General features: G+C 35.2%; 1 protein-coding gene across 1 annotated transcript in view; it reads right to left on the reverse strand.

Moving 5' to 3' along the window:
• Positions 1-7,638, reverse strand: part of LOC131434772 (homeobox protein araucan-like) — a 179,626-nt gene extending 171,988 nt beyond the window's left edge. Inside the window, exon 1 of the mRNA XM_058601863.1 lies at positions 6,296-7,638. Within this exon, the coding sequence (XP_058457846.1) occupies positions 6,296-6,397 (102 nt within the window). The 5' untranslated portion in view covers positions 6,398-7,638. The remainder of the gene's footprint in view (positions 1-6,295) is intronic.
• Positions 7,639-22,577: the final 14,939 nt, after the last annotated feature.

A 22,577-nucleotide genomic window follows, 5' to 3' on the forward strand; every position in this document is an offset into this window, starting at 1 on the left:
GATGCAGCATATCTGGAGTTTGTGTATGTAGTAGTGCAGTTGTCAATTCTAAAATATAAAACGGTACTGTTGGTTGAATGAAATGCGTACTACCATACTGTGTATCCCTCGGAAAAGTTACGTAATATCATTTTGACTCTTCACGTCGCTCAAAACCAAATCCAAAAACTTCCACCTTTTCTTCATTATTCTGATCTCGCATCTATACATCGCAACCGGTGCCAGGGATGCCACTCTTCTCAGCGGTCAAATCCGCAAATTCGGTTTCAAGTCTACTCGTATTCATCTATGTTTATAAAATTAGCTGATTAACACCAAAGAATAACTGATCGGTGATAAACAGACGTATTATTTCTTTTATAACTGGACTTACAAAAATAAATCTATGAAAATGTTAAAATAAATAATTATTTTCCTTAGATATTTGGAGAAACTATAAAAAATCTGAAGAAAAAATTCATAATCCGTAAATTTGTAGATGGCTATCCATAGATCCGTAAAAAAGACATCCTTAGAGCTAAGAATAAAACCACACGGGTGGCATCGCTGATCGGTGCAGAGTTGCCAATCCGTCAAGTGAATCAACGCAAATTGTCGTTCGTTTGCTGGATATACGACCTGTTTGATTTACAGGCAGGCACTGACTGAACTAAAATACTACATGTGACAGCCCTTTGGGGTTGCTCATACAGTTGACGTAGGACTACATAAATAGTGTTAAAAAACACATCATATTTGTTTTGAATATTAAGGCTGCAGTATTTTTGTGTTCCATATAAACTTATTTGTTTCTAAACCAATCTTCGAATATAATTCTTTAGGAATTTTGTTTATCCTGAAAAATTAAGTAATAATTTAGTTTGTTGGGGTTGATGATGAATCTTTGCTACAGCATTAACGAAACGCACAGAGTGCAAGTCTGTTCGATACTGATACTTGTTTTGTGTGAGCAATATTCTTAAATACGAACGCACACATTAAAAAACGGAAATCTTAGGAAAACCTTGAACTTGTGTATACGAAACTGTTCTCTGTTAGATTTTCAAGTAGTAGGTGTGATGATATCAAAGTTTTTGAAAATTGATTGAGCTGTAGATGTTCAAAACTTGACGACAGTTTGTACGGTTTTATTTTCCGTATTTTTAATGCGCACCCCTATTTAAAAAACAAAGACGTAGTCCAACGTCAAAAACGGACTGAACATCTATTTACATAGTTTAGTTCAAATAGATTTATTAATAGCGTACTATTGAAACACTTTAATGCTGTTACAATAAGTATTTGTGATAAGAGATTTTGAATCGATTAGTTCTTACATTGGATACTTTCATCTTCGAAAAACTGAGTTATAAGTGCTCATAATTATGACCTGAAAAATTCTAACGATGGTTTTGATACAAAAATATATCAACTAAAATACAAAAATATATCAACAAGTCGCGGGTCTTGGCTCAACGCTATTGACGTAAAGTGACAGTGATATCGGGAACAACGCTCTAGAAAATGATGAAAAATCATCATCATATCATCATCATTTTATCATCATAGACAAAGGTGAGTATCATTATCCTTATGAATGAAAATAAAGGCAAAGTTGCAATATTTCAATTTAACATGTTACCGAATATTCCTTTTGATTTGATGTGCTGCTTTTATCAAATTGAAAAGACTGTCAAGCAAAAATTTGCAAACTCCAGAACTGTCGCCTGAGTCGTTGTTCTTAATGCTTTTAAACATACATATTTTCCTGTAACTCTAGAAATATTTGACAGTATTTGGGGGCCCACAAATAAGAAATAACGCGTCTAAGTGATGATTCTTGTGCATTTAGTATTTTTTGTTTTATTTTTTATTGAACAGTGAGTGCAAGTATGTTGCATTTTAAGTGAATATGTACTCACATATTTCGGATTGGACAATGAGAGATTTAAGCGAAAATTTCTATGTATCAAAGGGAAGGGATCGATTTTTACATTTCTTCTAGTCCTAGTCCCATAGTTCGAATTCGACTTCTAGTTCTGGAAAAGCTGAGTGATGAGTATTAAAACCTTCAATTTCAATGGTGTGTTCTTATAAGCCACGATGTAAGAAGGAACAAATATTTCGAAACTATTCAGTAAGCTCTTCTAGTTTTGCAAAATTTGTTGGTTACTTGTCGAACATATGGTCAAGCTGATTTCAACAAATTTATATTCAAATGAAGTGCCTTATAATCCCACGAGATCCTATTTAATTTCATCGAGTCAACTTCCGTGTCTGGATCAGAGATGCCTGCAGATTTGTTTGTAAATCAGCAGATTTATAAAATAAGCTGTAGACATGTTTCAGTTGCAGACTTTTTTGTAGACTTTTGATAATCACGTTTTTAGTAGATTTTTAGTTTTAAATCGCCGCGATCTTTTTTTTTGTTCGCTATACCAATTCCGTGCTTCATTCTTTAAACAAAATTTGGAGTTCGCGTACTTTTTTTCGAGTTTAAATTTTTCAATATATTTGAGATTTTCAGGGGAATATATGCATGAATATATTTGAAATTTTACAGGGTGATGAGTATAAAATTTAAATTCCTAATTGGGAGTGATGATGTAACAAAAGAAAAATTTTCTTAGTAGCATTCAAAAATTTCGAAACGGAACTCACATAAATTTCTCAGAGCTCACACCGATTTTCAATCGCTCCAATAATTCACACTTATACTTATATTACCGAAATCGGTAATGTCCTGTTCTCTGGCGTATAATAATGGAGTAAGTCAACAGTAACCAACCGACACCATCATTATCAGCATAGGCGAACATGCTTCTGAAGCGTGCTCGCGTTCATCTTTTTTATCCTGAGTATGCAAGTGCAACATCCAGCGGCAGGACATCTTTTTCATTCGCAGAATCTTGCTAAAACTATGATATGTTTGCTCAGTACTAATCATAATGGCACTTTCTGATCATCCAGTACCATTTCCTTTAAGTTTGACATTGATTGTAATCACTGTGAAACCCGACTTTCGATCCTCGAAAATAAATTCGATTGCATAAAGAAGCGAGCTATTTAAAACTGGTTGATGAAATCTTCTAATTGGCATATCTTGTTAGTTGATAACCAAAAAATTCATTTCTGTTCCTGATTCCGGAAATAAAAGTTAAAAAACCCAAAATGGAAATTACTTTACTTCGATTTCGGGAGGGGCCCGGGCCCCTTCGGCCCCCCCTCTGGGTACGTGCCTGCTAAGAGCAATTCCGAAAATGGGTAGCAGGTCGTCAGACTTTGCATACTTAGAATAAGATGAAACTTTGTAAACGTCTTCAATAAGACAAACAAGTTATTTTTCATGGATCGAAAGAAATTAACTTTAAAAACGGACGAATGAGTTTTGTATGCGCTTGTCTTATATCACAGAAGCTCGGAAACTGTGAATTATACAAAAATAGAGTCGAAAAAGAAACTTAACGAAATCCTTTCCACAAGCGATATACACTGAAAGAAATCGAATACTTTTACAAAAATAAGAAACATTTTCGAAAAACTTAAATTTAAAAAAAATCATAGATCTTTCTTTAAAACTCAAACTTTGGTCATTCAAAATACAGAAAATAATTTTACTGATAAAGAGTAATAAACTAATTCATTCTACTTAGAAGTCGCCGTTTCCTAAATATTTACTAATGAAAAGCAAAGAACTCATATTTTTAATGAATAAGTAACAGAAACAGTAAATTTTAATGAAGTTTTAGTGTCGATTAAAAAGTGAAAAAGTAACAACTGAAATCATTTAAAAGAAATTTTTCCAGTTTCATGTTTCTGATGGAACGATAGAATATGATTCTGTACATAAAATGCAATAAATATACTCATTGTGACATTCTAGGAAGAGTAGCGCTTTGCGAAATATTTAAGTGAAAAATCTCAGAGTTTTAATGAATTACACCGATTCAACAAGTTACAACAAGTCTACAACTATTTCTTTGCATTTCATGATTAAATATGTCACAATGAGTATATTTATTGCATTTTATGTTAAAAATAGTTAAAAATCTTTTTTTATTGTTTTTAAATAAAACAACCCTGAAACCCTGAAAATTATTTCAGTAGTTACTTCTTAACTTTTTAATCGAAACTAATTTTTTTAAGTGAAAATTAACCTTTAAACGGAAAATTTTTGGTTTGGTTTTTCCTGTTAGTGTTTTAATTGTTGAAAATGTATTCTTTTTTAGTGTATGCTTTTCTAAGAGTGCCAAATCGATCGAACAACTTTTTCTTCATCATTTTTGCACAATCAACAGTTTCCGATGATATGAAAAAACAGCGTAGTTTAACACTAATCTAAGATTTGCCTTTCTCTATAGAATGAGATGCTGGAAAACCCGACTTTCGATCGGAGCTCCGGAGACCCCTAGTGTTATATACTATTCGACTCAGCTCGACAAAATCGAACAATGTCTGTGTGTGCATGTACGTGTGGATAAGTGTGTACCTCTTTTAAAGATTTTTCTAACCGCTCGATTTTTTCGTAGATGACTCTACCGATTTCGTCATTAGAAAGCTACTATTGGGTCATTGATCAAGTTCGAAGATACCAGTGCTATCACTTCTGTATATAATGGTATAAGTGACGTAACCGACAAAACGCACTTTCATACTTACCGCTCAATTTTTTCGGAGATAGATGAACCGATTTTAGCAATCTTAGGCTGCCTGAAAACTACTATTGGGTCATTGATCAAGTGCAAAGAATGTTTGAAAGCTAACAATGTTGATCAAATTTGGAAGGGTTAAAAGGAACATGAGATGTAATAATTAAATGGACGTAACCGATAAATCCCAGTATATTTTAATGCACCAAAATTTTTCGTAGATGAAAGAATCGATTTTGAAATACTTAGACTCGATTGAAAGCTACTATTAGGATATTTGATAAGCTAACAATACTAAAGTCCGAGGATAACGTATTATAAATGTTTTGAATGACAATAGAAAGGCATTATTACGCCACTGGGTGGATTGTGAAGGTTTTTATTTTATAATTTTATTTTATATTTTGAGAACGGCTACTCCTAGGAGAAAAGTTACTGAGAAAAACTAATTGCTTTTCACCTGTAAAACATTTTTTTAAGTGTTGAAATGGCTATTTTTCGTCAATAATTTGAATTCTTGAAAGTATACAATAATTGTTTCAGTTATAACTACTTAATTTTTCAAAAGACACAAATCGCATTAACGTCAATGTGTGGCTGATCGATTTCCTATCTCTTCTTCGACACCATTTTTCTACCAGTTTCCGTGTTACAACGATGTGGAAAAAAATTCATGCAAAAACAGCACCCTGCTTTTTTTAACTCAAGATTGATTTTCAAGAACGGGACTTTTGAACATGTATCTTGAGTTTAAAAAAAGCAAAACAATTCGTTTGTTATACTGAAAACATGTGCAAAGCTTCAACCGAATCGTAGCAATTCCTGATTGTATCACCCTTTCCGCTGCTAATGTATGGAATAGCTTCTAAGTAAAAACGTCTTTTCCCAATTTTTTTTGTTAAGTGTAATTGTAATTGATTGTTGTGCCTACAATTTTTGGACAATAAATGAAGTTTTTGTTCTAGTACCCAGTGTGGGTTTACTATTATGAAAAACAACCAACCTAAAAGTGTCCTAGTTCAAAATTTAAAAACACTCACCTCTTTTTAAAGAGAAAACAATCAGTTAAATTATTTTTACGTTTCGTCTTTGACTCATCAGTGCAGAGCAGTTCAAATTGAACTGCTTAGTGCTAAACTCGGCAGTTCAATTTGAACCGCTAAGCAGACGTAAAGTTTCTGCTACTTACAGAACACTTTTTGTTTTGCAACGGAGTGCAATGTCTTTTCTGACGTGCCGAACGAAAACGTGTTTTCGACTATTTCAAAGTCAAAGACGAAACGTAAAAATAATAAAAACGGTTATGTGCCCTAGCACAAAATTTGGCTAACCCCTAAATGACCATACCTGCATCGGTTAGAAATAGTCGAAAACACGTTTTCGTTCGGCACGTCAGAAAAGACATTGCACTCCGTTGCAAAACCAAAAGTGTTCTGTAAGTAGCAGAAACTTTACGTCTGCTTAGCGGTTCAAATTGAACTGCCGAGTTTAGCACTAAGCAGTTCAATTTGAACTGCTCTGCACTGATGAGTCAAAGACGAAACGTAAAAATAATAAAAACGGTTATGTGCCCTAGCACAAAATTTGGCTAACCCCTAAATGAATCAGTTAAATGTTTGTTAGCTATGCCGGTCATTATGATAAATTTTTTTATCAAATTTACGTACCTCCTGTGGATTGAAGTACTCATCATCTCGATGATGAGCCATTTCCTGAATTAACGGATTGACCTCCAGTTCCCAGCCATCGTTAACACCCGGTATGTCCATTATTAAGTGACGCACTCTGCCCACGTACACCAGTTATCACTTTCTACCAACGGGCTCAGATTTTTACCACCGTGTCATCTAAAGGTTATTTACTTACGATATTTACTTGCATCATTCGTAACCGGTGTCAATCAAAGCTCACTTGCACAACAGGACCACTTCAGCTATTCTGCCAGCCGATCAGCCGATCCTTCAAACAGTGTATAGCCAAAATAGTTTGTTTACTCTAGTTTCAAAAACATCGACACACACTCTCTCTCCTACAACATAAACTGACGCGAAATGCAGTGAATTCGGTCAATGATAGCAATTCAAAAAATTTCCCATTTTATTTTGGTATTCCAACTCAACACGTGCTAGCGGTTCGTCATTCAAATCATTCTTCGTCTATAGTCTGAACACTGTAAAGGTGAACTTGTCAACTGTCATCTCTCATCATTACCGAAGCTGCTAAATCAAGCCGCTTGTTTGCCTAGCTCGGTTATCAAAGTTCAGACGATGACGCTACGATGTAGATAAAACATACCATACCCCATAATGTCACGCACTGTGCCGTCAAACTAACCAACAAGCAGAACAAGGCGGGAAAAGATGAAAAACGGAGCGCAAAACTTGTTTTTGATTCGAGTTTTCCACCACTCGTCTTTAACGATTGATTTCGTCCCGGCTTTTGTCGGCTTCCCTCTACTACTCAACTGTCTGACTTATCATCTTTTATCATTTTTTAAAACTTTTTTTGCCATCGATTTCCTCTTTATCAATTCAATTAATTATTTCCCATGACTTTCTGACTCTATCGGTTTGCTGTTTCTGTATTTCGTCTATTTTGCTGCGATAAGGTTTTAATCACTATTGAAAGGCTTCAAGCGAAAAAAAAATTCAAAACAACATGCACGAGATAAAGATCAATTGTCCGTTAAACTTGCAAGTGATCTCGATCACTTTATGTAGCACAAGTACAGCTATATCACAAACACTTATATGCGAAGAAAAATCCGTTGCACCTCAAGATGTTTGTGTCGATGTGTGTAAAAATGTACACCTTCAATATATAATGGAACCAAGCACAGGAAAAAAACTTGTTTTTCCTATTCCTTTTTACTTATTAATAGATCCTGTCGATCTAAAACACTGACTGAGCATATAATTATCGTATAAGCTATTTATGTTTGACTTGGTGGATATGCAATCAAGCACTGAAAGTTAGAACCGTGTGTGACTCATAGCCCCAACTGTTCCACTCGGATGTTTCGGCCGTGTTTGCTTGAAGCCGGATGCCTTGCTCCAGAGGATCCATGTGCGCGGCTGCGGCGATGCGACTCTGGATCTCGTAATACAACGCCGGCTATGTTCCTCTCTTCCCATGCAACAAACGGCTGGCTCCAAAACAGACAAACACTGAGTCGGGACTCGGGATACATAACCATGCGCTCGCTTGGTACATAGAATCCGAAGGCACTCTCGCGTGCTCTCACACAAAGCACATGGCTTGCTGTGGTCGTCCGAACGGATGATAGCTGAATTGTGGAAAACGTCCGTAGGTGAGCGACGTGCACAATTTATGTACGTACATGGTGAAAAACAGCAACTCCAATTCACTCATATGTAAAGGCTCCACGTATGATGTAGTCCACCGGCCGTGCAAGTCGGGTTGACTGGCAAACGGATATGACGGTCAAAGAATCGTCTGTGTAGGAATTTGAAATAAACAGCATAACACTATACTTTGTAACAGTGCACAACCTAGTTAACGAACAAGGAGCTCAGAAAAAAATCCTAGTGCATTGTGCTGCATGGCGTTATTATATTTTAACTTAACGATTTCCCTTTGATGATAGTCAAGCGGATTCACCAACAAAATCAATCAGCTATGTCTACTCAGCACGAAAACTTGCGTTCAATACATCATAATAAAGCTATTTTACGTCATTTTCGTCGTTTTCGGAATGCATTATTTCTCGCAAAACACTAGAAACTGTGACGAAAACCGCCACCATCAGCTTTCAAGTATTATGTTGCGTTATTTTAGTTGATCTCTGAAGGTCCATATATGGCCATGACGATTAGGAGAATTGTAACAGTTTTTCCTTCCGAGTAGATATCAACATAGAAAACAGAAATGCAGAATATAGATTCTTTCCAAGATGATAGCCTACCGTTCCCGGAAGGTTGCATCTAATTAGTTAAAACGAGAGTTAATTATTGCGATGTTGCTGAATGTTTGTTTTCGAAACTGTTCCGGAAGGAAAACCGAGCTACAATTCATTACAATGTGGCGTATGTTAGGTTTCGGCTTTCAAAGATTCAAGAAACGTAATATTTTCAATAGCGATCACTGGTGTCACACGACAGCTGTTTATGGTTCGGAAAGGCAATGCAAGAAAATCGGTTGAATATAGACAGACCAGCTGCAGCTCCCAGATTCTAAACGCAACAGGGCAGTCAGTTGTACGAACATTCATCGCATTAGTCATAACACCATACTACAATTAGTGGATGCACAATTTGTAAATCTGGTAGGTCAAAAAAAAATTAAAATCTGTGTTTTTTTCAGATTATGATTTGGATTAGGTGTCCTGCAATAATTTATAACTACATATTGTATATTTTCAAAATTTATCTAGGCTGTCTTTTGAACAGGGCTAAATTTATTTTACCGATTTCATTCAAATGATTATAATAAAAAAAGTGACAAATCCCATACATCGGAGATTGCACAGAATTAGTCAAACTGTTGATTGAAAATAAACAAAAAATACAAGTTGAGTTCTACACTAAGGACTATTTTAAAAGCTTAAAGTCGATTTACGAAGTTTAATTTGTACCCTCAGAAAATACGATCCTTTGAAATGTTTTAATAACATTGAATAACGCATTGAATAAATGCAGCGTCGTTGAGGGTGGTTTCTTACGAAAAACTTTTCTCTGGGTTTTTTGGCCATGTTTCTTCAAGATGTGCTAGAAAATTGTGTAATCTATAAGATTTTATTACTTTAATTCCTAACCAGTGTGATGAGCAATGCAGTGACAGGATCGCCAACTACATTAACTACATAAATTTTCAATTTTTCGATAGAGATTACAATTTTTATTACATCGAGCATATGTTTGTTAACTTTTTACTGTTGCCTACTCCAGTGCTATAACATAATCTTCGCTGATTGCGCAGTTCAGGCCGACCGATTACATTTTCGAAAAAGTTTTATTTAAAAATTTAATAGGTATAAAAACGAGTAAACGTGTCTATAGCGCAAGTAAAAATTTTTTTTTTTGCATAGACCTTAGAATTATCAAAAATAACCGTTTCTGAAATACATATTTTTGGGGAACTTTTGAGGAGTTTTAGGCCCATCTCACCATTGATGTTAGAATCTGGAAAGGATGAAAGATATGAAGTTACAGAAAATGTTTTGCCAACTTTACGGAAGGACGATAATTCATCACATTCTTCCATAGGTACCGTAAAGTTGGAGATTTTGACAGAATTCATCCTAAGATAACGACATAAATATCTAAGTCGATTGTTAAAACTAACAGTCTAGCATTGAAAACATTTCATCCAACGCAAACAAATTGAACGAACCGAGCGACAAATAGTAAATGTTTTATTTGTTTCAATTGAAAAATAGAACAAAACTAGCGCGATAAATTTTGTTCCACTGTGAACAGGATGTGAATGCAATTGCGTTATAATCAGGGTTGCTGAAATTCGCCTCACGCAACTCATTAACGTTCATCGCCTGCGAACAATTCAAGAACGGAGACAGCAAAGCATGTAATGCCGGACGAGGCAAAAGCTATGCTCAATATGTGACTGCCTGAGCGACTCGCAAGAGAGAAGAGATCTTGCTTTTCATGCTTGTTGCTATTCCGCCGTGAGCCATTCTCTACCATTTCAAGAGCAGGTATCATCAGGCACGAGTAGCGCTTACATTGAGTCAATTTTTGACTCACTGCGAGTCAAAATGCCAGCAATCATGAATGCAAGTGTACGAAAAAAATTGAAGACAAAAATTAGCGATGCGATGGAAGCAATTTTTTATTTTGCTTAGTTTAATTGTCTCGTAGATATTGCCCTGATAAAAAGTGTGCGTTGAACATCACAAATTAGCTTGGAAAACTTTAAACGTAATATCATTACTTATTATTGGAAGATGGCGAAACGATTGGGTTGGATAAAAATTAAACTGATAAATAAAACTGATAGTCTACTTCAAAACGTCGTTTGAAATCGTATACTAATGTACATATAATGTACTTCCTACTGCAATAAAACTAATGAAACAGTTTATTCAGATTTCACCGAATACTATTCTCACGTTCGTACTCCGTGCTGTTGAAATTTTGCGGCAAGTAATGGCAGATAGATTTTAAAAAAGCTGGAGTTGAATCACCTGAGGGCAATCACTTTTGTAAAGTGAAAATTTTGCAGTTTATATGGCTTATATAAGAAATAAAATAAAAGGAATTATTTTCCACATATAACTGTAGCAACACTTTTGATTCTCTTTCGGGTTGGTTTGATATTTATTTTATTTATGATTTTGAAAATGGACTGAAATATCTACAGTGATATTTTTTAAAATCACATATGGTTATGAATGATCAAGTCCAATACGCAATATCAATATGCAATGCAAATAGAGTGACAAAAATATATTCTGAATATTGATTATAGAGGCAAGTCTAATCTTTTAATTCCAGGGATGATTTATTTTCTCATGTTTTTATTATATTAAACACAATTTAACGCTTCTTCGCATAGATTTGATTTATAGAAATAATAGGAGTGCAGGGTTTTCCACAACGTTTGAACCTACTGAGACGCCATGTAACTGCTTGCTCTGCAAAAATCAAAGCAATTAAGAAGAATGGCTAACAAAGAAATAGTCATTACTAACTAAATACTCATTCAGCATCTTTTACCATATATCTACGCAAATTATCGATTAGAATAACTGTACTACGATCAGGAAATTAAGACTTTTAAATTGAGAATCACGGTTGTGGTTCCGTCCAACTGCCACAGGATGTCGAAGCATTTTGTAAAACGCAACATAAAATTGGAGGAATAGATGTTCCATTGAAATTTACTTTTGCATTTTTGTATCGCCTTATTAACTTAGTCCTATTTTAATGCATTCATTAAATTTTTGCATTTAATATTATCATTTTTGGAGTTTCACAAAACTATTGCCTCGTAAGTTTTGCTTCCAAAAGCAAACAGCAAAATAATAACGTAATGTGATATCAGTTGAGAAATTGATGAGCTGAAATCAAATTAAGATTACAATCTGATATTGCCGTCAAAAATGTATTGAAAATAAAATGTTCTACGATTGACTCCCGAAGTGATCGGTTTAGCTTTTTTTTAAAAAAGAACATCCGCTAGAAGAAATTGTAAATTCAATTTCATAACATTTTACAATATTCATATTACAGAGGAAACGATTTCAATTTGAAAAATAACACAATCCGCGTGGTTTATCGATTTGTCAGATAGTGCGATTTAGAATTTTTGTTACTCATATCACACATTCAGTTTTGAAACTACTCATTGTATTATTTACCTTAAAACTGTGTTGAGCAAAAAAATTTTTACGTGAATACTTCAAGGATCACATACAAAGAGTCCAAATGAAATATAATTCTGTTATCACATAATCAGGAGATAGTAGGAGAATATAGGATCAAGAAAAAAAATATGCATTTAATTCCACTTTATTTAACGTCACTAATGTCACGAGACAGATAATTTTGTTGTGTTTGATTGTATGATACTTGATTTTTAGATATTTATTTCGTTATTGGAAACTGCGGAAGGTCTTCATTGCACGATTATCAATGGCACAGTTTCCAACAAGTAACTGTAGAGAGTTTGTTTGTTTTTGATAATAATAGAAATATCATTCTTCAGTAAAATCTTATGTTGGCCTCCAAATTAGTGCCTTATACAAAATTATAGAAGTTCTATTTCGGTTTTAGTTTCTATTATATTGTAGCTCTAACGCCCTGTATATTGAATGTGACGGAATTATTTGGTGTTTATGGTTCTTCTAGTATTTGTACGAACTGATAGTGTTTATCATCAAAGTTGGTCTCAACTTTTTTGGTAGTTGACTTGGTTCGACACAACTTGTCTCGAAGTCAATACAAATACTATTAGTTTATTATGAATGATTAACATGAAATTAAAAGCAATCATCACATATGTTTATAATTATTAAGGAAACGATCGTCGAATGGCTTTGTAATCGGTATATAAATAGTTTCACGATCATGAGAAACAATAATAATTGACAAAAACTTGGGACTATTACTTCTCAGGCATAATAAACAACCCTACATTCGACCGAATGAAAAATACCAATTTGGCATTTCGAATGAGGTATAATTTGTTTGGAAAAGTCGAACTCGATCGAAACACAAAATGAATTTATTATAGAACTACGGAATAGGAGTGAAAGTTACATATTTACGACACACAAAAACGCTCCATTAATAACCCTTTACAGTTTGATGTTTAATCAATAACATATTCTGGTAGGTATCAAAGTTGTCCCTAACGCTACAAATCACGATTAAAGTATAGCAAACACCGAAGAAATGTGCAGTGAAGACAATTCAAAAAGATTCGACATCTTTCTTATAAGCTCTATACAGGAATAAAATTTTATCCTGGGCGGTCATTCAGTTGTACTGCCATACGTCGCAGAGAACGAATCACCGTGAGTAGAAAATTCGACTCAACGCGAGTCATCATCACCACCGAATAGCTTTCTACCTAAATGCTTCGAAACGAACTCACTGTGAGCCAACAGAGTGCATATAAGATGCTTGCTTGCTTTGCCAAGCGGTTCAATTCTCTGAGTGGAAGGAAAGAATGAATAAAGCAGACACGGAATATATACAAACTGCTCGCCGCACGGGTAGAGCATCGCCGGTGAAGAGAATAGTTCACGAGTAATGTTTCATTGATAGGATCAGCAACCTTGGTTATAATTACATAACTGTTATTTTAGTTACAAGAAATAATTTAGAAATAATTCTCATGATTCGTTTTTATTTAATTTTCTTAACTGAAAGCTATGTACAAATCATAACAGTAACTTAAAAAACATTACATTCAATATTATTATTAAAATATCAATATCAGTTCGCTTTCAAATCTCATCCGAATTAGTCGATAAAACAAAATCGCTTACGTTCGGGACGGTAGAAACCAAGTACAGTATTGTGTAGTGAACAATAAAACGATCTCGAAATGAGTGAACCAAACGAACAAAAGCTACCGCCGGTAAGAAAGAATACAATTATTGTTGACTTCAGGCAGTGCAAAATTCAACCTTCGATAAGAGAACTTGAATGTTTACTTAAAGAGCAAATGCATCTTGATATTAAACGTGTGCATTTACTTCAATGCAATAAGACAAATAATGTTGTTTACATTCCGTTTTATAAAGAGTTGGATGCAATTCAATTCGCAACACCAGCTGCAGTTAACAACTTACCCTCCAGCCAACTAGCAACTGCAACCTATGTACAACAAGGCGCATCTACAGCAACTAGCAACGAACTCAAGACGGAAATCAACAACAATACCAGCGATGCGGCAAAGGATGACGAGACGAGCCACGAACAAAGTGCCCCTCAATCCTCGCACGAGGGAAATGGAAGCTCCTCTCCCCCTAGAAAAAGGGTGCCAACGAGATCGAACACAAAGAAAAATTTTTTATTGAAAAATTCGGCTCAATCGGCTACGTAAAGCTTGTACGCAAATAGGCCTGAATAAAAATATCTTTTAAATAAAAAAAATAATTTAAGAAAGATGGCACCACCAGTAGCTTTGAGGCTGGAATGTGAGATCATATGTGTCATATTGAAGGCTTTGACATTACCCAATAACATTGCTGCATTATATTCTTGCATTCTTTTCGAAAAAAAACTAATTCATAGGTTGTTACACTAAAAGCCTGAAAACATTATTTTTTTATTCATACATTTTCGTATATTTTTGCTATATGATCATTTTTTATTTATATGATTATTTTCTTTCTTTCTCTTACAAAAAAGACTATGTAATCACGGCGTAAACCATATTAATCGAACCAGTTCGTCGAGGTTGCAAAATGTGTGTGAGTATTTGTGTACAAAAAAGACAGTTGATTTTCTCTAAGAAAGCTGAACCAATTTGTACAAACTTTGATTTCAATAATAATGTCTTATTTTATTCAGGTACGACTTTCGGTCCGGAATTACAGAGTGATGAGCACTTTCGAACTGTCATTTAAGGAGTTATGCTATGAACCACTGGTAAACAATTTTCCTTACAGGGATATTGTGCCAATAGTCATCTCATTAGTAGAATCGCAATATTATTTTGCCGATTAATTGACTTTCGATCAACAAATTGTGATAAAATAGGGTAAAATATCTTGGCTTCGATTTTAAGTAGCGATACTACAACAATTAGTTCGAAAATTGTTCAATACTGTTGTTTTAGCAACGCGAAAACTCGAAGCAAATGCTCCTATTTTCATCTCATCGTGATGATCAATCTAACGAACGGAGACAGCCGATTTCACTCTAACTAATGGCTCTTGTATATGAGATGACTACTGGAGCTGAGATAACTACTGGAGCATACAGAAACAAAAATAGGAAGGAAAAATATTTTTGGAGTATCTGTAGATGTAAGTTTGTGAGCAGGAAAACAAATTTTTTTGATTAAAAAATCATTTTAATCTACCTAGTGATGTTATGATGCCTTCCCCATATAATAATATTCTTATTAATATTATTAAAGGATTCTTCAAAAAACTTACCATAATAGTTTCTTCTAACAGTTGACCCTTTTATTTGAGTCTGAGTTTGTGAAATACATCTCAGTTGTCTCTGAGAAAATTAAGAGAGATCCGTTTTTCAGTTTTCGAATTCCATTTCCGGAAGCGGGAGCTGGGAACCAAATTTAGAAGAATTGTTACGTTTTCTGTATCGCTCTATATGTCAGTTTGCAATGTCATATAAACTACCCTGTATTCCCGAAACCGGAAGAAAAATTTGGATTAAATTCTACATCAACTAATGGAAACATAATACCTTTCATTTAAATCTGAGTTTGTGAAAAACAGTCTGGCCGTTTGGAAATTGGAGTGATTTCCGGTATTTCAGTATTTCCAGAACCAAGAGTACCAAAAATCAACGTATATGGCTATCAACTAATCATACCTGCCTAGCTGATGAATTATATTTTTTGCTACATACACATCCGCAAAGACACATACACACAAAATTGTTAATGTACTTGTTCCTGTATTGTATGTATTTTCTGTACCTGTTCTTGCACTCTCTGAACCAGGGCTGGCAATAATCAACTCCGTACTTCATAATCACTGAGGTCAGCCAAATACATCATATTAACAAGATATCCAGCTCTCACATTTCCCGAACAAATCATTGGCAACATCCTTTTTTGCGTAGGGGAGAGAAATGTCAAATTCGTGCGCGCCAAAATAGCAGCACTGTGCGCTCATACAATTGACATGATATGTTGAATGTGATACCGTGCGATGGCGTTGCTGAACTGAAGATTGATTTCGCTCCAAGCTGACAGGGTCTGGTTCACCTCACCTGCAAATCGGTCTCTTTCAGCAGGCCGTCCTATTTTCTTAGTCGTTGAGCGCTTGTTGAACGACATACTGCACGAAATATTCGTTCAGATTTCTGGAACGGTTTGTTGTTGTTTTTTCTCTTACAAAAATAGTGTGAAAATTAGATCTTACCTTTATATAGAAAGAGAATATGTTGTTATTCTACGTGAAGTAGAAGTATTCCGGCCCCCCGTAGTCGGGGGTGTTTTCCGCGGACCCACACGAACGAAAAGATGCGACCAACAGTGATGCGTACCAACGTCGTTCTAGTTTACTCCAGCGTACAAGATCCATCCAGCCACTGCCGACCACCCGTTGAAGACTAGATCTCCCAAAGCTGATCTCCTCCATCAAAATCATATGGTGTGAAAATAAAAAAAAAATCTAGTTTAAGTAGTTTAAACATATGCCCTCGGCATCTTATAGCTTAACGCAATGTGCCTTAAAATATGTTATTAAATAAAAAAAAAATAGAAGTATTGTACAGGTATGTAGTGTTAGTTTAAAGAAAGTGGAAAAAACTTCGGAAATTCTCCAGTAAAACTAGTTTAACGGGGCTCCAACTCCTCATATTAAAAATGGCTCAACGATGAACCGCTGTCTGCCGGGTTTGTTGAACGAAAAAAATTGCAATCGGTTCAACGGTATGTTTCGAAATCGGCAAACGTAGGTCCCGTGTTGGCCTCCCGTTGAACGATTTATTATACTTTCATTGGACCAATGATCCAACGTATTAGACCAAAGAAGGACCACCGTTGAACGTTTTTTTCTAAGAGAGGTTTCAGAAGCATCGCTGAGCGAGTTGAGTAACTGGATAACTATTTGTGTAGATAAAACATCGTCTCAACATCGTAGTGTCAAACTATCAGCAGATGAGCGCTGAGTGCACATCAAATATTAGAACCCACTGAGAGCCGATTGGTAAGTTGTGATTTGATGTGTTTGTACATCAACGCATTGAAACAGATTCTTATAACACTGCCTCGCTTGTATTCCCCATTCACCAGAGTTGCCTTGGGCGCCAACGTTCGAATCGATGCATTTCAATCCAATTCTCAACACATGTTCTCGTATGCTGGAAAACGCATTTCGTTCATTAGCCAGTTAAGTTTAGCTCGAGACATGAAATTCAATCGTTTATTGTATACATCAGGCTACGGTTAGTTTTTGTTTTCGTACATTAATGATCGTGCTCGTTTTGAGTACCAGCGAAAACAAAAGCTGACAATCTGGGTTGTATTGTCAGCTCTGTGGTTTAAGCATACACTCACCGATGTAGCTCGGGACGGTGATGCCAAACTCAGTACTCACTTTTTAAAACTAGGAATGAGGGCTAGATGCTATTAAATCAAAACTGAGAACCATCAATACCAACATAATTAAATGTCAGCGGTGAGCTGTATAGGTGAGTATGTTTGTTTGGATCAGCGATGAATTTCATGTTTATCATTATTTTACGGATTGTATCGTAAATCATGACATGTCTGGGCCAATTGAAAATGTTTGGGTTCAAAAAAATAGCCGAACTTGCAATTTTAGGCATTTAAAAAAAATGTAACAGTAATTTGTAGCCGTTATTGATGCTGAATGTGGATGGGTTTGTTATTGATGTATTTGCCTAAAAGTAATCAATGGAATGAAACAACATTTGAAAGAAGTTTCGTATTTTTGCAGCGACTATGATCTAATGTACCGGATTGTATTCACATTTATCTCAAATTTTACATTTATCAATCGAATGTACTTTTGCAACACAGCTGGGTTTGGGTCAGGCCCGTACCCAGGATTTCGTTTCGGGAGGGGCCCAAAGATAAAAAAATAATGTTACTGAAGATGGCTTATATTCCTAATTCTCGGTGTGCCTTTTACGGGTGTTTTTAACAGACACTTTAAACTTTTCCACTGGAACTGTTATTGTATTACATTTCTTTACGTTTACTGTCTTGTTATTTCTGCAAACCATGTCTTAGACCTTCTAAATAATTATATGTCTGTTTTTGATTTCGGGAGGGGCCCGGGCTCCTCGGGCCCCCCCCCTCTGGGTACGTGACTGGTTTGGGTCAATCTTATGAAGTTCAAGAAGTTCATTTTTGCCTTTCTCAAACAGAAAGGTTATGTAATACTTGAAAAACCGTCTTGTAAAAATTGGCCCGGAGTGTCATATACCATTCGACTCAGTTCATCGAGCTGAGCAATGTGTGAGTATGTTGGTGTGCGTGGTCCCATATGGAATTCTTGAATTTCATCCGAATCCGACTTCAGGTTCCGAAGTTATAGGGTAAAGTGTGTTCAATATTGTACACCGTCACTTAAACCGGCGAAACAAAATAAGTAGAAAAAATTCTAAACTGGTCTTAAAACTACACAAATCGATAGCCATTATCAATAGGCAACTAAACAAAATCGATTCCGGCTATCCAGGTTCCCGGTCTCTGGTTCCGGAAGCACCGAAAATAGCGGTCATATATTCCAAATGAATCTCGATGGTTTGACCGATTTCCACAAACTTAGATTCAAATAAAAGGTCTCACAGTCCCATACGGAATTCCTGAATTACATCCAAATCCGACTTCCGGTTCCGGAGTTATAGAGTGTTCAATATTGTACACCGTCACTTAAACTGGCGAAACAAAAATCATAAAAAATGTTGTAAACTGGACTCAAAACCTTTATTCCAAATCTTAACGAACCGACTTCGATCATACCTGTTCTCGGGTTCCGGTGCCGGAAGTGCATATAAAAGTGAACCCACATTGTTTTCTTAAACATGACCTTTGGGAGCAAAGCACTGTTTCATTCTGTATGTTATACTAATTAATGCACAAACAATCTCTTGGTTTCTTTCAAAAATCGAAGAGAAAAATTTTTAATAGAATATCACAATATTATATATGAGAAAAGGATCATTACACCACAAGGTGGATTAAAATAGGTTTTTATTTACAGTTTATGTCTACAAATGATAATGCACTTACTTTTGGGCATGAGTAATGCTTATGCAAATTGAGACCTGGACAGTTTTGGTGTTTGAGTTAACGGTGATCATTTGACTTTGCTACTTGCACGTGAAGATTCACATTCATGAAATTTCAAGAATACCAAAAATCATAAAATAACCTGCCTTGTTCATTTGGCGCCCATACTTGATTGAGTATGTGGTTCGTGAAAGTGAAGCACATGGATCAAGTTGGATCAGTAAAAGTTCCACACAAAACAGCTCGTTGCGCTTCAAACGATTTTATAAATAATCTAGATTGGACCCTACGCACCCCCAGAAAAATATAATGTTTTGTTTTTTTTATGAAGATTAAACTTTAGAAACGTTTTTCTCGAAAGAACGTTTTAAAAGTCCGTGTCCATTGTCATTTAAAAAATACTTCACAGATTATTTTCAAATTTTACACACACTATCTACAAATAAAATACCCAACCCCAAAGTTTTCCTTTCCGGTTTTCTTTACTTCGAGGAGGTTTGATAGCTATAATACAAAATAACGATTTTTTGTGGAAAATCGCACTTTTGTCTTTAAACAACCACCAAATATTAAAATAAGATAAAAGATATCAAGTAAACACGTAGGGGTCTAGAAAAACGAGCGCGGTCATTTCGGATGAGAAATTCTGTTAGAATAAAGATAGTTAAAAACTAAACCTCTACTACACTACATTCCGAAGCGGTACTACTAATAGTACTATGATCATAGTGACACTAAGAATTCTTCCTGGTTAGAATTATCCGGAATTTATTTATTTTAACTATATATTTTTTCTGCATGAGCGATACAAAAAGAATACACACTTGGATGTCGAATGTGTCACTAGAAGGAGTAATTTAACACTAATTTTATATTACCTTTTTTGTGAGGAAGACGTTAACGTTTAAGTATGAAGAATATTTTTATTATGTGCGTCCCATCACCCAATGGATTAACACGAAAAGTCAACGAAAACATTTACTTTGAAGACAGCAAAGTTAAAGATTTGTTATTATTTGCGTATTCAAAGAGTTAACCAACTGGAACTGCTCATAAGTACTGTCTTTTTGCTCAGTTGTCATACTCTTTATGATACTCCTATGCGATCATTATGCACAAAATATTTGGAAGTAAGATAAGCTTAGAATTCGTGAAGTTTCACTAAAGTACCAAATTATTTCATGTATTTGAAAACTCTGAAATCCAAACGTCAGGCCGTGTTGCTTAAGATTACCACAAGAAGTTTAATTATACTGAGCATTTTCGGAAATTGGTGAAGCATTGAAAGCTATTGTTCATATATGACTACTTATTCTTAACGGTAGTAAAAATTTCCACATTAATCTCAAAAGGCCGAAAACCATGAAGGCTCTTTGCCAAATTTATAATAACGAAACAAGTTTTGGAAGTTCCTAGATTATAATTTAAACATCTGATTATCGTGCAGAATGGATTATCACTACAACAAATTGTCTATAAATTAGTCACGAGTCCCATCTACGGCACCATAAGAAAACTTCTGAATCAATTCTAAACATTTTATTGCTATTTTCAACAAAGGTTCTCAACCCGGTCATTAACACTAGTTTTAAGCTTTTTTTTGTGAGAATTGAGAGAAAATAAAAAGGAATTAACTGCATATAGTTTATTTTTATTGATACTTTATTCTTCATTATCATAAGAGCTGCACACAGCGCTTGTTTATGAATCCAAAATTTGACGTCGCTTCGGAAACTTCATAAGAAAGCATCATTCCATTAATGGGTTTATATTTTAAGTAATAGAATCCAAAAAAATGGTTCCGCCGGATAGCAAACAACGAAAGAGTCCTCAGCCGGTTTTGTTCAATTAGGGTGGTTAGCAAAGTCGACCGCATAAGTGATACGTATGTATGTGTGTTCAAATATGTGTATCAAACCGGCCGCTGTTGTATCTTTTGCCGGCTGATGACTGCAGCCAGACAAACAAAACTATCCGGTGCGTAGGCTCGCTGGAGTGTTGTAGTTTTTTCACGGTACATCTCTGCGCGGTTTGAATGCTTTTGTTTTGTACTGAACCATGCTACGACCTTTTGTCAGTTGCTTACATCTATGTTCAATTAGTGTGAATTTATCGCAATGAAAATATATACTTTGCGTTCAACTGGTTTTATTGTCTATTTCCAAGAATGTGTGTTTAGTGAGTCTGCTTATTTCTAACCTGCTTTGCTTGTGTATCAATGGTTAATATAAACTGGCTAATCCCAATAATTGTGCATAATGGTTTCGTTATGTCATACAACTTTACTTCTGATAGAAGGAAACAAAAAATACTAGCATATCATTTCATTTCTTCTACTGGCAACACTGCCTTAGTGGCCAAGTGTTTCGGTTTGAACATGCCAAAGGTGATCTCATCCGTAATATCTACGCGCAAGAATGTAACAAGTTGAGGCCTTTCCATAGGAAATTTTGTATTTTCAAATGAGTTTCATTTATTGGAGTGCTTTTTTCGATTTTCCATTTGTGTAGGCTGTGAGGTGCATAAAAATATATTTCCGTTTCGATGTCTTCTTTCCAACTAATCGTCTTCGTTTCGCTCGTTGGCAATACATGTTCAACAAGTTTCCAGCATACTTTTCTTTAGTAGCGTACACAGAAACACGCATATGATCTAAATACAATTAATGCATTACTGTACTACGATTATGCGCGAATGGGTTTGAATGAAATCTGATACGTGATTAAATGTAACATTTTTTTATAGAGCTTTTTGTCCTACATACTGAAAAGGCAACTACACAAGAGTAATGTTATGATTGTTTGTATATATTTTATTCCTTATATCTATCAAAAGTCGATACAACCATACCTACCTACCATCCTAACTAGTTGTAGTAGACCGCCGTAAAAAATTGAATATTTTTATGATGAAAAAATCAACCAAGACTTTGTTGTTTTGTTGATATGATAACAAATGTGCTAGTTCTTCGTCATCCACATACAAACAAATTCTGAATTTTACAGGTGACTGTTTCCGACTGTAATTTGCATTAGGCTAGCAAGGACGACTGTATGGATTTTTTAATGCACCATTTACCCGTAAAGCAGATGTGTGCTTCTGTGGCTCAGCCGATTAACGGACGTACTTTGTAGACCAATAATTCTCGGTTCAAGTCGTCGCAGTCGCTATAAGTTTTTTTTCCATTTCATCGAATTTCATGAGGCGGAATTTTTTAAATCACACAATATTACATTTACTTGCACGTTGGTTCGCGAGAACGTGACGTATTTTAGCATGTCAGAATGCAATAAATATACGCTCGATTATGTCGGTCTCAGAAGATGTGAATTTTCATGACTTTTTTCTAGATGTGTATGCAATTCTTCATAACCTCTCGATCGTACCCAAATTTGCGCTTTCGTTTATGGCGAGGTACTAACAATTTTTTCGAAAAAATCGATATTTGTTTTATTGAAAAAATTAAAGTCACATATTCATATAATACGCGGGATTTATTCAATAATATCGAACAAAGAAATTAGCGAAAAATATCTTTGTAGGCAGAACTCGCAA

Source organism: Malaya genurostris, chromosome 3 (genome assembly GCF_030247185.1).
Source record: "Malaya genurostris strain Urasoe2022 chromosome 3, Malgen_1.1, whole genome shotgun sequence".
Lineage (NCBI taxonomy): Eukaryota > Metazoa > Arthropoda > Insecta > Diptera > Culicidae > Malaya > Malaya genurostris.